Source organism: Python bivittatus, unplaced genomic scaffold, assembly GCF_059951505.1.
Source record: "Python bivittatus isolate LINGU-HERP-01145 unplaced genomic scaffold, Pbiv_v1 ctg000040_np1212, whole genome shotgun sequence".
Classification (NCBI taxonomy): Eukaryota; Metazoa; Chordata; class Lepidosauria; order Squamata; family Pythonidae; genus Python; species Python bivittatus.
This window is the reverse complement of record NW_028277032.1, coordinates 1,754,123-1,771,631: the sequence shown is the minus strand read 5'-3', so window position 1 is coordinate 1,771,631 and position 17,509 is coordinate 1,754,123. Positions and strand designations below refer to the sequence as shown.

Sequence of the window (17,509 nt, the reverse complement as noted above, 5' to 3'; positions counted from 1 at the left end):
TGCTTAACATTGCCATTTTCAGGGCAGGTGAGTAATGTAAGAGCTGATTCTTGAATAGTCTCAGGCAAACGTTCTGATAACAGATCCGTCTGTTACCAAAGCATGAGATGGATAGAAACGGTGGGAGAAATTGGTACAAGCATTTGAACTGTGATTTCACTGTAAATAGTCCTGTGTTTGATTCACAGCAGTCTCTGGAATTATTTCATAATGGCTTCTTCAGCTTTTCCACAATAAATCAACTTATCAGAGCTTTCAAGTCCTTGAAAATCTATTCTTGCCTCGCCGGTCAAAAGAAGCCTGGTGGGTACAGTGCTCAAGTCAGGATTATACTGTGGCTACCCACCATTTTGATTTTGTAAGAATACCTCTGGGCCCTCTATGAGGGCTCAGAGGCATTCTTGGAAATAAAGATGGTGCTAGAGGGTGACCATCTGCTCTGAGCATGCCAGCTGAACATTAAAAGAATTGGGGGAAAAAGGAAGATGAGGCAGGCAGCTCGGCAGGCCTTAAGAGATGAATTGACAAAACATGCCGATGGTCAGGGGAACCACATGGCTCGCCTTCCAGGACAGCAGCTTTCCCCAGACTACAGTCCTCTAGAAGGCAAGAACTAGCAGAAGTTCCAGCTGTTTGCTATGCTGTTTGGGATTCTGAGAGTTGTAATCCCCAAAATCCTCTAGACACTTTTTAGAGAGTCATCTGGATAGTTTTTTTCTGAAAGCAGAGGATGGGTGGCCTTTTAAAATTACCCATCACATTTTTCAGCAGAGATTTCTGCTGGGTGATTTCTTCCAGATTCTCCAGGAGAGGAAGAAATTCTCCAATGTTTTGGAGTAAAACTGCACCGCTGTTGAAAACTCTCTTTGGGAGGAGTTCTTTCCTGATCTCTTCCTTTGGACTGAATTGGAAAGTGAAAAGCCAGGGAGGCTGCAGATGGCTGGAGAAATGCAAGAGAAGATGTTCTCCTGCAGGAAGGCTTTTTCTGAAATGTTTTGCTCCTTGGAAAATAAAATCTCTTTCATCACACCAAGTGAGGCCAGGTAGAAAAATGTTGCAGGATAGTATATTTGGGGGACATAGACATATGAAGGGTCAGGGGTGGAGGTGCAAGGGAGGGCCAAATCCTAACATGAGCACATGATGCAATTGTGCAACTACACAAATTAGGTACTTGATCATCTTACATTGCAAAAGAGTGCAGTTATACAGTCCACATCCGTTGCACAATTCTGCCATACCAGCTCTGTCTTTTGATGTTGTTGTAGCTGCTGCTGGGCAGTCATATCAGGGGACTTTGGGATTCTGGATCAGGGCATGGAAAATTGCTAATGTTGGCTATGAACCATTGACTGCAGGGTGTTCCAACAAAGATGAAGGATTGACCAGACTTTATTCTGGCAGACATTTCTGGAGATTGAACCAGAGACCTTGTGCATGCAATACACATGGTCTCTCCATGTGCATCAGGCCCAGGATACATCTTGTTCCCCTTTCATAATCCTTGACAGGAGTATAAAAGACTGCAGATGTGAATAATGTTTGGATGTTGTCTGTGGCCCTGACTTAATTTCACATCGTGTTTATCTTCATCCAATGATATGGGTTTCCGAATGCACATTTTACTGGGCTGGATAATTGTTGCACGTTGCATGCACAATTGGCTTAATTGTACCACTATCTAGCTTGCCATAGACTGTGGCAGGGGGGAGTTTTCTTTTCTGTACATTTGTTGTTGTCATGTTTCATCCAATTATACTCAAGCAAGATTTAATTTTGCCATCTTTTTTCAAAAAGAAAGACGCATTTTCTTTGTGCAAATCTTGCTGGTCTACGGTCCCTGAAAAGTATGCCACTTCAGAACATGATTTTGATTTCATTTTGAACAATGAAAATTGTCAGTTGGCTCTCTGTGAAAGCTTAAAGCAAGACTTTGCATGCTTATCATGCTTTGTGCTATTTTTCTGATTGTCTTTTGTCCTTGGCAACCCACTCTATCAGTCCATCTGCTTTCTTCCCACCCAGGGTTAGATTGACCAATAAAACTCCCAAAGGGTAGGCTGGAGAAAACTCTTCTCTTTGAAAGGTGTCTTCATGCAAATGATTTTTTCATGGCCAGGAGAAAATGACAAAAGCAGGAGAGAAAGCAAAGTATTTTTTTGCTTTTCAGCAATAGGAATCTTCTGTCCTCTTTAAATGGGAATTGTGCTTCTCTGGAAGTACACCTGGAAAGGAAAAGGTTTTGAAAGGTTGATCTAAAGTGCTGGAGATGGTCCCTTGCTGGCCTTAATTTATAAGAGATTTATAAAGACAGAGATTTAATTCTGGGACATTGCTATTGTATGTTTTGATATTATTAGTGAAGCTGTTGCTACCATTTATTAATTCGCATTAATATTTTGGGCCACTGTAGTCTCCCACGCATGATGCTGAGACAAATACTGGGGCAGAGCTCTGCATTCATGTCCAGCTGAATCATTATTTTGCAGTGGTGGGCTGACCTATGTTTGTGGAAGAGCTCTGGTGCTGATGGAAAAGGAGAAATAATTGGCTCTGGACAGAAGAAAGGAGGCTGATATTGAGTATATAATTGTAGGATTGATGTTAGGATAGAAATATATCAGATTGTCTTGAGAAAGAGCATAATAATTTACTGCAAATCTACACTCGACTGGAAATTGAAACTGGAACTTTTCCCTACATATTACATATGGCCACACTGATGTCTCATTTAGCTAACAGGTGTTACTAGACTATCAGCAAGGTTCAGTAAGCCATAATACTTTTGCCTACTTGTGACCAAGTGTCCATCCATTCTGATTTAGAAACTCTGGGTATGGTTTCACACATCTTTCTCCAACCTGGGTACCTTGCTGTGGTATGGACCTTAACTTCCAGAATTCCTAGTCCCTGCATTCATGGCTGAGATTTCTGGGACTTGAAGTCCATGTCTTTTGAGGATGCACTGGTTGGGCAAGATTGGCTGTGCTATGTGAATCTAGCATAGTTGTGACTTACTCAGTAAACCTCTGTTCAGTTAGCCATAGCTTAGCATGATGTGCCAACCCAATAATCCTCTGCAGACTTCTTTAATTCCTTTAAAACTTGTGTCAATTGACTTCTACGTCCTAGTGGTTTTACTAAGATCAGCAAAGAGCCTGAGACAACACAAGTCCATTGCAATTACAAGGGACAAGTAGTAACCATCCCTTCTGCCCATTGCACCATGTAAGTGGGAGAGAGATGTGCAAGAATTGAATTTTAATTTCACTATAAATAGGGCTCGCATTTCAGACTTGGCAGTCCCTGGAATTCTTTCTAACTGCTTTCTCAGCTCTTGCAATTAGTTTATTTATCAGAGATCTGATCCTTGAATCACTGCCTAATCAACTTCAGTATCAGCTGAGAGAAATTTGACAGCTAGTATTACAAGGGAGAAGATCCTTACCCCTTATTTTTATAAAGCGTTCATAATGGCATATTCATTTATATTTATATGCCTGGTGTTTTTTTCCCCTTTTTAAAACTTTACTTGCTTGGTGTTCCCACCTCTCACTTTTGTTGAATTTCCTGGAGGTAATCTGACAAATGTGTGGAACTAACAAATGCAAGCCAGCATGGCTTAAACATTGTCAGCATTAATTTATGCTCTAACTCCAATTATTTTGGAAATTCAGCAGATGCATTTGAGATCTATAAGGTTCATTGCCTTGAGGTATTTGAGGATCAGGGTAGGGGCAGGCATGCAATTTAAGAAATCTAGGAGTGGTACATCAGAAGCAGGAATAATGCCAGATCCCAGTCTTGTAAGGGAATTAGTTATTTGTATTTTCCAGGCTTCTGGTTTAGCTGAGTTGATTATAGGAATGCATTAGCCAGCTTCTCTTCATCCTCCCAGATTATGTTCTTTTCATACTGGAGAAAGTGGGGAAACTCTTGGCCTTTCTCAAGGACTCCTAAAACAATCTCCAAGGGCCTAATCTACCAGCACCCATCAACCAACAGAGTTCATCTTTTTTCTGAGATCAGACCAAGTGTCATTGCTATGGTTGAAAGACTTCCTGGTTGAAGAAGAGAAAGAACACACCATCTCTTTTTAATACCAATTTCATATATCAGTTGAGTGATCTCACCCAATGATATCTAAGACTTGGGAAATAGTGGGAGCTAATCCTGCAAGAGGAAACCCTCGAAGTAGTGCTCAGAAATTGATAGTGGAGAAATGATAAAAGATAGAAAATGGCCAACACGTTATCAGCTTGGGTCTTTCTTCTAGAGCACTGAAAGAGATCAAATGTGGTTGAAGGCCATCAAGTGGGGTTCCATTCCTGGCAACCCTTTGGACAAATGTTCATCATTGCAACCTGTCTTCAGAAATAACTTACAGTTCTTCCAAGGATAATTCCAGGATCTTCATCCTCTCCATCCACCTCCCCTTTCTGTTTCCCTCAATCTTGCCAAGGATGGTTATCCATCATCAACTCACATCTCATATCCAAAATTGGTGAGCTTCTGCTCGTTGATCATTACCTCAAGAGAGCAGCCAGTTTTTATCTGCTCTACGATTGATTGACTGGTTCTTCTTGCAGTCCATGGTGCTCCTGGTAACCATTTCCAAATCCATAATTCAAAGGTGTTTATTTTCTTTCTCTTGCTCTTTCTCAGTGTTAAGCTTTCACAGCCATATGTTCACTGTAAAGATCATTGCTTTAACTATTCTTATCTTTGTTGTCATAGAAATATCCTTATCCTTCATGATTGTGTCTAAATTTGTCATTGCCCTAAGATTAATCTCTTTATTTCTCCATCATACTGTCCACTTTTAGTTATTCTTGGGCACAGGAACAAAAGCAGCTAAACACCTTCTCTTCTTCACTGTCAACTGTCAGCTCACTAATCAAGCTGGTTGATACTACGTTTGTTTTCTACTATGTAATATTAGCACGGATTTCCCAGTTTCCATTTTGCTTTCATAATGAGCACTTACAGTTTTATTTATTTATTTCCACAATGGTTGCACTGTCCCAAGCTATCAACCCTGGTCAGTTAACTGTAAAGCGTGAAATAACTTAATGAAACTCTACAACCCTAGATCAACATAAGATAGCTACAAATGGTTGTCCGATCACCATCAGGTCAGATCAAATGTCCTCTTAAAAAGGAAAGCAATCTTCCTTCCTTCCTTCTGGTTAACAAAAAAGTGTTGTCTTTCTATCTCAAATTGTTATACAACCATGTTTGGCTTTTGTTTGGTTTCCACCTGTCATATTTTCCAATCCTGCTGTTCCTAAAATATATACACTGTATAAGTGAAACTATACATCCTTGTCACTCTTCTTTCCCTGTTCTGAATTCTTTGTTTCTCCAAATTTACTACCAAGGGTGGTTTCTCATTCATTGTAGAAGTTCTTTAGAGCCATAATCAAATACTTTGGCACCCCTGTTATTAAACTCAGTTTAAGAAAATGTAGTTGCTGCATTCACATAATCCGCTTTACCAAGACAAAGAAATAATTGCTGGGCTTCCACAAAGTACCCCACCCATTTTAGCCTCCTTTTGCATCTTGTACAAACTCAACCATTGGACTAAATTATATGCAGCAACATTAGATTAAAGGATTAGAACCGATTTAAACTTTTTGGTGGGAGGGGATGCTGTGAATGCTAATGAAAATTTCAGTAATGAATATTCCATTTCATTCCTGAATTAAGATTCCAAAGGATTTTAATAGGCTGGAACATAGGGCTGAAACTGACCCAAGGGAAGTCAACTAAGATAAATTAAGGTCTTGCAACTCTGGTATAGATATAGACGGGACTGATCTGACTTGGCAGCAGAAAATGCTAAAAGAATCCAACTGCTTCAATGGATAACCTGAATATAAGCCAGCAGTGTGATGCATCTACTAAAAGAATGGAAATAGGCTGCATTAAGAGAGACAGCGTCCAGCATTTTGGAAACTAAGTTCTATAAGAAATGTTTGAAGGAACCAAATATTTTAAACCTGGAAAAGTGAAAGTTCAGGGAAGACCTCCTCCAGGCAGAAGATGGAGCAACATTATTTTTTGAGTGGGGATGTCAGACATGCAGATTTGGGCTAAATATTAAGAGAAGCTTCCCAGCCATAGGAACTGTTCAGCAGTGAAACAGCCTGCCTCGAGAGTTGGCAGGGCTACGAGATGGACAACCACCTGCCAGCAATGCTGCAGTTTCATCCTTCATTGAAGATCCTGCAATGAGCAGGGGGCTGGACCAAATCACCTCAAAGGCCTCATTATGATTTAATGAGGCATTTTTATTGGTTCCTACCTCTAGTAGCAGAAGCAGACTATGGCAGACAGCAGCTTTTGCACAGCTTCAAGGAGGAGAGGCCACCATCCTCACCAGCTGCTGAAAACTGCTTCATAGCAACTATCCAGAGCTTTACTTCTCCCCTATTGTTGTCAACGTTGACCTTGTCCTTTGGGTACTGGGTGCTATTCAAAGGAAGACTGCAGGCCAGGCTTGTGCAAGATGCATCAACTCCTTTGGCTACACGCAGCTCACAGCCATTTCTTTTGAGTGGTCAGGTTGCTAAGGGAGGCCAAGTGATACCATGTGGCCTACTGGAAAGACTGCTTTCTTAGCTACTGATTTTAGACCTGCTTTGGATTTGGGGCTCCAAGAGTATTCCAGGTCTCTGGCTAATGGGAAGATCGGGTCTTGCCACCAAATGTGAATGTTTACCTAGCTAAGGACAGGTGGTCTCAACAGCTGGCAGAACCTTATCCACCTTCTCTGAATTCAGAAGCTAAGCAGGGTCTTGAGGATGAGCAGAGGGGTATTAAAGTTTTAGGCTAAACAGAGAAGAAAAAAAATATTGGAAGAAGGCAGTACCAGTCACTTCCACACTATTGCTGAAAAAGTTATGGTTGTGTCCATGACATCACCAAGAGTCAACATTTTTTTTTTTTTTAAGAACTGGCAGAGGCAAGTACAAAGCCCCTGAAGAGTCCAGATTAAGGAAACTCCCTGGCACTTGAGGGATGAGAGGCAAAATGAGATAGGCAGGGAAACCAGTCAAAGGAATTATGTCCTTACAATCAGACCAGATGTTGTTGGCCCTGCTGTTGTTGTTCCCTGGGTTTACTTTTCCTCTTTCTTAGTCTGGTTGGCTTTCATCAGCCATAATGTTGACATATAGCCCACTTCTTCACCAAATTCACCATCTCTCATTTATATCTAGGTTGAGCATGACTCAAGGTCCTCACTGGATAGCTTTATATTTATAAAATAAAGAAGGAAATGCAGTCTTACTGGGGGAAAAGTGATCACTCCATGTTTCACATGGAACCCTCAAAGCGGGACAGTGTTGATGAGAAGGAATCCATCAATAGATGAAGAGGGCTAGAATGGGAGAGCAGAATGGTTTGGATTATTGCTGTTTGGGTCTGGAACACTGAGGCCAAATCTAACAATCATAGGTCACCAATATACTGAGGGCAACTTCTCTAAGATGCCCATTCCCACTTATTAATGATGATGGTGATGGTGATGGGGATGGGGATGGTGATGGGGATGGGGATGGGGATGGGGATGGGGATGGGGATGGGGATGGGGATGGGGATAGTTATGATGATGGTGCTTTCCAGGGCCCTAATTTATCTCCTAGTTCTGGGTTGCAAAAGATGTTCCCCAGTTCTACCACGCTTTTTCTTCTGCTTTTCTCTCCCTCTTTCCAGATAACACGGGGAAAGGGAGAATTGAGGAAGCCCAAGAGAAATAATGGCTTTTGAAGACAACAGATTGGAGGACTATACAAGCAAGGGAGGCCCAGCCTAGAACTGGTCATAACAGGCTTAAAAGACCAACTCCCTGGAAGCCAGGAGTCTTTTCAAGACTTCTTCCTCAGTTTCAAAGCCTCTCCCAGACTCTCCTCCTTTTCAGATACTTTCCTACCATCAGAAGGCTTAAAGGCATGCTTTTCTGCTTTGTCCTTGTTAGGGTTTTTAGGTACCACTCATGGAGGCTTAAGTAGAGACTTGGGAGAGTCCCTGTATAGCTCTGGACCATGAACTGAAATGTCAGCTTGTGCTTTGTTGCTAGCTTCCTCTGGAACAACTTGTTCCGTTAAATTTGCTGCTTCTGCCAGCAAAAACAGCAGCCATACAGTTAACCGTCGCAGCTCCTTATCCTGCAATTCTCCTGCAGATAGATCTGCTGTCCCACAGCAGCTTATTGTTCCACACCTTTTCACCTGTGGAGGGGCCAAAGAGGATATTGAATTTGACCCCATGGTCTCACTGCTGGATCCTTGTTCCGCAGCAATGTACTCATGCCCCAATCTTGTGATACTTTGGGGTTTCCCTGTCTCACACCATTGGATGCTGTTGATAGGACATGGCAGTGAGGACATGCTCAATGCTGTTGCCTTGGACTATGGCAGGGTGTGGCAAGGAGAGGCATAGGAGCATGCTGTTGTCACTTAGGTATCAATTTGCCCAGCTACCCCACACAGCTGGGCAAAATCAAGGAAGCAAGAATTACACAGATTGATGCGAAGTAGCTTTATTGCTTGTCTGGGATAAATAACAGAATCTTAGAAACTGGATTCTAAGGAATCCCCCAGCCTCCTTTATAGTGAGTATCATTAAGGTGGAGATTCTTGGAATACTTTGAAATGCTTCTGGGCAGATTTCTCCCCACTTGGGCTGCGTTGTCATTTACGAGATAAGCTGTCAACTGATTCATCCGCTATTCTCTCTTACGTTCCTTTCCAGCCTCCCTGTAATCTCTCACAATCAGCTGCTCATTTTATACAACGGATGCTTCCACTTTTGAAGGCTAAGCAAGCACCCTAATTTCATCCACACCAGTCATTATCAGTCTTTTACATCTTAAATCTCATCAAGCACTTGTCTTAAAAACTTGTCCCAGGAAAGACACCCCCCCCCCAGAAAAATGTCCTCCCAAGAAGAACATGTTTATAGATACACTGTTGTTAAACTTATCCGTTACAGTAAGTTGAAGTATTAAAAAATACAATAAAACACAGTGAGTGAGAACTGAAGCAGAACTTGCTACCACAACAGCTGTTTTCCCTTAGGCCCAAACCAAAAAAATATATCCAAACAATGAGAGTTAGCTATTTTAAAACCTTTTTTATTTTACCTTAGCTCCTATGCTCTGTGATGGAAAGTGTCTACGAAGGGGGAGGCGATGTGATGGAAAGCAGCGGAGAAGCAGGTTCTCAGGAAGGAGGGACATTCCAGGAAGTGGGGAGAGACCAGAGACCACACAGTCCGGAGCAGGAGCGTGGGAAGAGGAAGAGGTTCAGGATAGCCACTCCCTAGAACCTCCCAGGGTATATATCCACAAGGTTAGAGTAGTACGGATTTAGTTTGGCAAGATTCTGTCTATATGGTATAAGCAATAATGGAACAGAACTTGGATGGATCGTTTCCCTGTTGTTCTTGGGCTCGGTTGACGTGCTCAAACATTTCAGAGACTGCTCCAGTCCTGGACTCCCATAAACATACTGTTGAGGTGCTCTGTTCTCCTTGTCTTGGCATGCTTGTTTGGAGATTGGTAGCTCTGCCCTCCTCATTTCCATCTCTCTCCCCCTTTCCTATTTGGAGAAGGAAGCTATGTCCTAAACACTACTGTGTACCTCCAGGGCTACAGTGTACCATGGGTTGAGAAAGCTGGTTTACATTATTTTGGCTGTTGGGTTTGCCTGCCTTCTTTTCTCCCTCTTCCTTCTCATGGTGCACAGTGTGGCTGTTTGTAGGATCCTGCTGAGTGGCATCGCTGGGTTCTTCTTTGAAGGGAGATACTTTGTAGAACCAGACAGTTGGTCATCTGGTCCATCTTCTTGTTCATTCGGGGTCTGCTTAAATTAAGCTTGAGGGATTCCTGCCTTGGGAAGTAGATAGGATGGAGATGACGGTGGTTTGAACTGAAAGAGGAGCATGTTGAATTTCCACCCCTCCTCCATTCTTCATTAAAGGCTTTTCCTTGTGCTTCTTTGTGACAGTGGAAGGCCAGTGGCTGGACTGGGGATCCTGGAGCCGGTGCTCTGTGTCATGCTCCAACGGTACTCAGCAGCGGACCCGCAAGTGCAGTGTCTTGGCTCATGGCTTGGCAGAGTGCAAAGGAGCTCACGCTGATGCCAGGGAGTGTTACAATCCAGAATGTTCAGGTAAGGGAGCCGTATTTATTCACTGACTTCAGAAAACCAGATAATGGCCTGGGAAAAATCCAGCACAATGGCAGATGGATGTGACTAGTTTGGGTATTCATCTCAACCCCCACACAGCCCAGCAAGATTGAGGAAACATGAATGACAGACTTCAGAAAGGTATGTCTAATGCTAGTTTTGGGGTAAACACAGCATCTTGGAAACTGCAAGAGGACTTTCCAGCCCTCATTTATAGTGAGAACATTAAGGTGGAGTCTCTTTCAATGATCTGAAATGTTTCTTCCCACCTGGGTTGAGTTGCTGCTTATGAGGTAGGCTGTCGATGGACTCTCCTTCTGTCTTTTGATTGTTTATGTTCAATCTCCCTTCTGTTCCTTTCTCAGCCTCTTCATGATTTCTCACAGCAGGAATCATTCAGTCAATTTGTGGGAAAACTTGTTATTCAGGAAATGCCACCAGATATAAACTCTCAAGTGTTCGAAATAGGTGTCTCACGGCTTGTTCCACATGAGAGATGGCATCAGTAGTCATCTCTGTGAGATCCACTGGCACCCCTTTAAGCAGGAAAGAGGTTAAACGTTCACAACGCCAACATAGCTAGTTGGCAAGCACTGACGATAAGAAATCACTGTCCAGCAGGAAAGTCCAGTGGGGGGGGGGGGACAGGGAAGGGTGTCAAAATCTGCAAAGAGCAGGTGTACCATCATGATCAAACACACATGCCGAAGGGATGGAGTTTTGATTGAGATCCCATCTCTGCCATGTTGCAGATTTTGACCCGCCCCTTCTGCCCAAGGCTGGCCTTGTGATAAATGTTTGTCTTCCATTTCCTGGACCCGTTGCTCTTTAGCTACAACTTTTCCATTCCTTCTTCCCTGCCCAAGGTGATATATCTCTTGGAGGAGTCTGAGGTTGCTGAGTTCAACAAATAATTTTTGGACAACTCATCCCCACTGTCTCATTGATCTCAGGGACCTTGATGGGGAGAACGAACTCTCCAGTCAAGCAAAAGCAGGGGATTTATTTAGTTTTTTTTAAAAAAAAAAATGCTACTGAGCTTAGTTGTCAAACTGGCCTGCAGGCATTTTTAAAAAGAAACAAACAGAGCAACCGAGATAAAACAGCAGAAAAAGAGGTTGGATCCAAAAAGCCCAACTGAGCTAGCATTTTAAACTCACTGAGGAAGGGAGATGAATAGAACTTTATTTTTATTTATTTCACTTTCATCAAGCTTTTACTTTAATGAGCTTAAGGTGGTGAGCGTGGGGCCAGCTGTTATTTTGTTCTCACAACAACAACAACAACAGTTGTGTGAGGTAAGTTGGTGTGACAAAAAAATGCTTGGCCCAAAGACATCCAGTGGTTGAGTTTAGACCAGTGATATGCAAAACAGGTCAAGTCTGAATTGTTTGACATCCAAAACCACCTTGTTTTGACCTCAAGACAGTTGCTTCAGCTGCAAAAAATATCTTTGCAATTTGAAACAGGATCATTTGATGCATTTGGAAGTGGTTTGTGATAGAAATAGAGCTAATTGGGGCTGCCCATCTTGAACTTGAGAGAAAACATTTTTTGAATCTGAAACTCCTGGATTTGAAACTCAGGACGGTACTGATGTTACCAATGCACTCAAAATAACTCTTTTAGGCTTAAGACCAGATGTTTCAAATTCAAGATACTTTGCACCCTCCATTAACCCCTAAATCTCTCTGGTTCTATCAAAGACTATCTATTGCCCAAAAGTATAATCTATTGAGCACAGGTAAGCTTTGCTGGATGCCACATCTGAAGGTAGGACAGTTGTGTAGTGAGACAGATTTCAACTCTGCCATGAAATGTTTTCATGAGGACTGAAACCCAGCCACCCTTCATCTTTGGAGGCCTTCTGCTAAGGAGTGGCCATGAAGGGGGACCCAAAGTCTTCCTCACTGCACCAGGAATACCTGGAGAATGACTGGTGACCTGGGCCGAATGGGAAGAACATAAAAAGTCTGCAAGGACGTCATGATTCCGAGTCCTTTCCTTGGCCAAACAGGACAGCTCTTGGCTTTTATGAACTCAATTTCAAACTGTGCCCCAGAATCTTGGGTCGCTGCTGTCCAAATCCGGGGCTAAAGACTTGGCAAGTCATGTTGTACCTCCACCCTGCACTCTGCCAATCGGTCTGGAGCAACAGCTGCTCTTTGTAAAATCACAGGTCCTAATGCAGTGGGTTTGAAGATGACAGTCATCAGGCAGGAGTGACAGATGGCCTTGGGCTGCTTCTGCCTCCCTTCCGCCCCCCCCCCTCGCCCTCCCCGCAGCATCAAGTTTCATTTGCCAGTTTTTACTGAAGAGTGACAGCTGGGTCTGGAGATGGCCAGAATTTGTTATTTAGTACCCCTTAGGTTCTTTCTCTCTGAAGCTCAGTGGGTATTTGGCTACTGTTATTCATCCTTTTTGAGATTATTTGGGGGGGGGGGTGCTCTCACTAATCCTGCAAGGTAAATCATTGTCGCTTCCTGTTTCCAGTGACTGAGAGTTCAACTTGCTGCTTTCTCCGATTATGGGAAGGGTCCGTATCTGAAGTGGAACTTGAATCCAGATCTCTTAGTTTTGATTTTGGCTGGGTATTGGGTTGCTCTCGGGCAGGTTTAATACAATTACCGAACATTAGTAGAAAGATCATCTGCAAAAGTCAAGAAGCACAATATATTATCAAAAGGAGCTTATAATGGAATTATCTGGGGAATGGACACTTTCAGATACTGTGGAACAAGAACAGATGGACGTTCCTTTTGTATCTGTGAAACAGAGAACAGCCTCCTCGCCCTCCCAGTCAAGAAACTCTTAGGAAAAGAATCAAGGGCATCAAAGAAGCTCTGTCTTAATATGCTGAATAATAAATGGGAGCTAAAGTACATATATATATATCCAGCTTCCAAGGTCAAATCCAGATGGTGAGAATCTAGCTGTCTTGGTTGTGAACTGCTTGATAGGTTGAGCTAGAAGCATTGCCAGGATGCGGGTGAGAATCTAGTTTCGATCCTGTGTGCAGAACACAAGGCACGCTAAAGCACAAACTGTCTCCGGCAATGCCTGAATCCATTATTCTATAAAGGACTATTAAAGTTCCTTCTTAAAATCAGCCAACGCTTAGTACTGACTCCTAAGTAGGCTCCTTTTCCTGGGGAGGCCAAAACCTGAACCTCCTGCATCATTCAGTCCTCTGTTCCTCCACTCAACGGTGTGTAATGCTGTGTAAGACCCAAAAGCTGCAGATCAGAATCAGGAACTGGAGCTGTAGTCTCCAGTTGTAGAAGACATGGGATGGCCTTCAGCTTCCCCTCCCCAAGCCAAACTTCCAAACAAGAGGAAGAGAAATCCAAGGTGCCACAGTCTCATCCCTGACATCTTCTTGGGAGGAGGAGGGGGGATCCAGGGCTGATATGCCTCTGAACACTAGCGTGAAAATGGCTAGCTGCCTGATCAAGTTGTGGCTGTTTATGACTTTGAGCTGTTACACACGCTGCTCCCAGGTTCGCTTATGCTCACTCACTCACTCACTCACTCACACACTCACAGCCTGTTGAGGCACGCGGATCTTGTCAACCCTCCTTGCTTTCTACCTGGGTTTTCCAAATAGGTGTGGCTAGAGCAGAGACACACACAGCCCTGGTCAACAGCCGGGAAATAATTAGGGATACACACAAATCACTTCCAACCAAACACTGAGGCACAAGAGGTTCTTTGTAATACACGGAGACCCAGTGAATTTAAAGTAACAGCAAAACTTTACTGGTTGCAAGGAACATTTGCTCCTTCTCACACACACACACACACACACACACACACACACACTCATCCACACTTAGCCAGGTCCTTCCCAACTAGGCTGCCAGGCACTAGCTAGAGGGAGGGAAGCTGCCAAGTCTGGATCCAAAGATGACTCAGATGACTCAGAGTGGGCAGGCTTTGGGACCCCTTTTATCCCCCAAAGTCCTTTCTTGGTTGATTTATAAGTGGATGGGATTGGAATGAGGGTTTCCATGTGCTCAGGCCCAACTTCTTTTGTCTGGTTCCAGTCCTTTGTTTCCTTAACGACTTGCTTCCTTCTTATCTACCTCCCCAAAGGGATCTCATAGACAAGATTCCTGGCTTTTGTCCTCTCTGCTTACATGCCTGCTTCATTTTTAGTTATGGCAGCTTCAGCCTAGTCTCACAGACCCCATGATGATAATGATGATTTACAGATTGCCCTGTTGGGGGAGAGGGATTGCAGATGGTTGAAAGCCTTTTGGAAGCAGGAGATTGGGCAATGGGAATTTCCAGGACCAGAGAAGCTCAAGTTCCAAAGGAATCAGGGCTTCTATTAAATCAAAATCAGATGGCTGGCTCCCAGACTGCTATAGATTGAAGTGATTGTTACATAACCAGCCATCTGTAAACTTCCCCATTATCAGCAAAGAGACCCACCCTCCTGGATCTTCAGAAGGCTGTTAGAAAGAAAATCAAAGAGTCTTGACCCTAACCTACCTGGAGATAGATTGATTCTAAATGGAAAATGGTTCAGTTGCTGGAATTCTTGTAACTCTCAATAAATTTGGCTAAATACTCCCTGCGAGAATCATGTTTGGAAAAAAACCAGTTTTAAGCAGCTGCAAAAGCGCCTGACGCCAAGCAGAAGTTCTTCCCAGCTCCAGCACCCATTTATAGCCATGCCACCCCCAAAAGCCCAACGTTTTTGCATTTTGAGGGGTCTAGTGAAGGGGTTAAGGGATGAAAGGAGTACCTGAACATTTGCAGAGGTTTTATACACTCCACTCCTTTAAAAGCTCAAGCCCCATAAGAAAGGGCTTTCCCCCCTATACTCTCATTGGTGTCTTAAGCTGCATGACATCACTGGCCACAGCCCCCAGGCAAGTTATGTAGGCAACTTTGGGTTCCCATCCTGAAAACAGCTGCCCACACCTTTCCCTAGAGCATTGCAACTATAGGCATAGACATGAGATGATGTCACAGCAAGACCCTTGCATTTCTAAAGCTAGCGCTCCAAATAGAAGACTGAAGAGTGCTAGCTTTCCCCCTGATGTGCTGTCATTCTTTGCATGATGACTTTTGTTTAATGCTTATTGGGGAGCATTAAAATATATAATTTCCCGATTGGAACCTGTAATGTGTCAGTTGAGCCAAATGCTAAGAGATCAGGTAAGGGAAGAATGTAAAGAGAGGAGCAGTCATTTGCAGTTTTTGCTGAGAAAAAAAGAGTGGTGTGTCATGATGAATGTAATTAACAAAGGCTCCTATGCGCTCAAAGTATCTGCCCATAAAGGAAGCTTCCTCTGGTGTCTCTGAATGATTCCCTGTACTGACCTGAGCTGCTTTTAAACATTCTCCCTCGGAATATAAGCAAACCATGGTATCTCTGTATGAGATGACATTAGATTATTCCTGATGCAAAGAGGAAACTGAAATAGCTGCTTGCTGCGTCTCCCTGTATAAGTAGGCACAAAGAGAGCACTCAACTTCCACAGGAAACAAGTCACTCAGGATGATTCAGCCATTCCTGGTCTAAAGGAATTTAGAGTTGTCCTTGAGGAAGACATGAAAGAGATGGCAAAGAGGGACTTAAAGAAGTGGTTTCACAGATGGGAGAAGGAGACTCAAAATAACCTGGCCTTGATTTAGTTTAGTGCAAGATGGGTCAGAGAGAAACTTGGAGAGGCTTTCACAATTCCATTATACTACCCTACAACCAGGGCCAGATTAAGGTCAACTGATGCTCTAAGACCAGCCCAACAATGGTGCCCCTTGGCCCTTCCCTGGCTTAACTGACAAGACATTAAGACTCACTAAATGCTGAAATTTAAAGTTGAGTGTGGCAGTGAAAGAGTTAAGGACATGACAGTTGGTGGGGGGACCCTCTGTGGTACTTCCCTTAGTGTCCTAAGCAGATCCTTATTCTGATTAATGGTTAATCCAAGGCTGCCTACAACAGTATTCCTGGGACCCCTGTGATGTCTGTTTCTTGACCTGGCCAACCTGAAAGGGCTGACATCCAGTGAAGAAAACCAATGACCTTTCTTCAGGGGAAGGACAGTCCAAATGGTGCCACCTATGAGAACTCTGGCCATGGATTCCATTCCTCCAAAGAAGAGTAATTTTGGTACATTCTTCATGTACTAAGGACATTAGGGGTGATGTATACTTCCAAAACAAAATTCGAGACAAAAAAGTGGTCCATTGCCATCAGAAATTTGGGAAGAGCAGAGTATCTGCCCTGTGATGTGAGAGACCCAGGCCCAACTCTTGTCCTGGCAAATACCCAAAAGGTTGCTCATTTAGAGATCGTATTCTAGAATTTCTTGCTGCTGCTTTTTTTAGGAATAGGGCAGAATTGCCCTGTATCTCCAGATGGTTTGGATCTGCTAATCGTGCAGCCTTGAAAACAGAGTACCGCCTGAGGGATGGGAAATGAATTCCATTTGTTAAGTTACCCCTTGTGATCACAGCCCGGGTGGGCAGGGAGACGGGCCGTTTTAGTTTAAATGAGATCTGAATTATTGATAAATGGGTTTAATCATCTGTGGAATATTGAATTAAAGCAATTATCAGCCAGCCCTGTTGCACCCCTCTGATCAAGAAGGTGTTCTTCCATCTCCCAGCTCTTCTGTCTGGTCCTCCAGCTAAGAGGAATCTAAATTAGGAGTACATGCACGTACGTGTGTGAACAAGAAAGGAGAACAGAGAGTGTATGCCATGGGGTTCAGAAGCTTCTCATATTCCTTTCCATTTTCCACTCCCTTGACCTGCAGCTGCGAGTAAATGGGGTCCATGGAACGACTGGAACTTGTGCTCCAAGACTTGTGACACAGGCTGGCAGAAACGTTTCCGGATGTGCCAGGGGACAGGAGTACAAGACTACCCGTGTGAGGGCAGTGGGGAAGAAGTGAAGACATGCAATGAGAAAAAATGCCCAGGTATTTGGCACATGGCACGCATCGCTCCTAGAAGGGGATGGGCAGAGAAGTTCTCCCACGTGGTTTTCTACTGGTTTTAATTCAGTTCAATGAAAGGGGATTTGCTTTTGAAATTTCTCCCGAGGAGAAGAAGTTGGAAATTGTGCAGGACTGAAAGATGATTGTCCAATGAAGGACTGAGATTAGAAAGAGTCTGGTAGCACTTGTTCAGGCTCGCAGATTTTATTAAAATTAAGAGGCATAAGCGTTTGAAATAGAATTTGTTAATCTGAAAAGATGCTACCAGACTCCTAATGTTTTCCTACCTTACACTAACACAGCTCTCCTTCTACAATGTGCGCAACAAAGAACTGGGCATTCATCAGTGTC

General features: G+C 43.4%; 1 protein-coding gene across 1 annotated transcript in view; it reads left to right on the top strand.

Moving 5' to 3' along the window:
• The window catches only part of ADGRB2 (adhesion G protein-coupled receptor B2), a 143,013-nt gene that overhangs the window by 49,726 nt on the left and 75,778 nt on the right, over positions 1–17,509 (top strand). The window contains exons 4-5 of the mRNA XM_088153494.1: positions 10,017–10,181; positions 16,976–17,140. Coding sequence (XP_088009620.1) covers positions 10,017–10,181; positions 16,976–17,140 — 330 coding nt within the window. The remainder of the gene's footprint in view (positions 1–10,016; positions 10,182–16,975; positions 17,141–17,509) is intronic.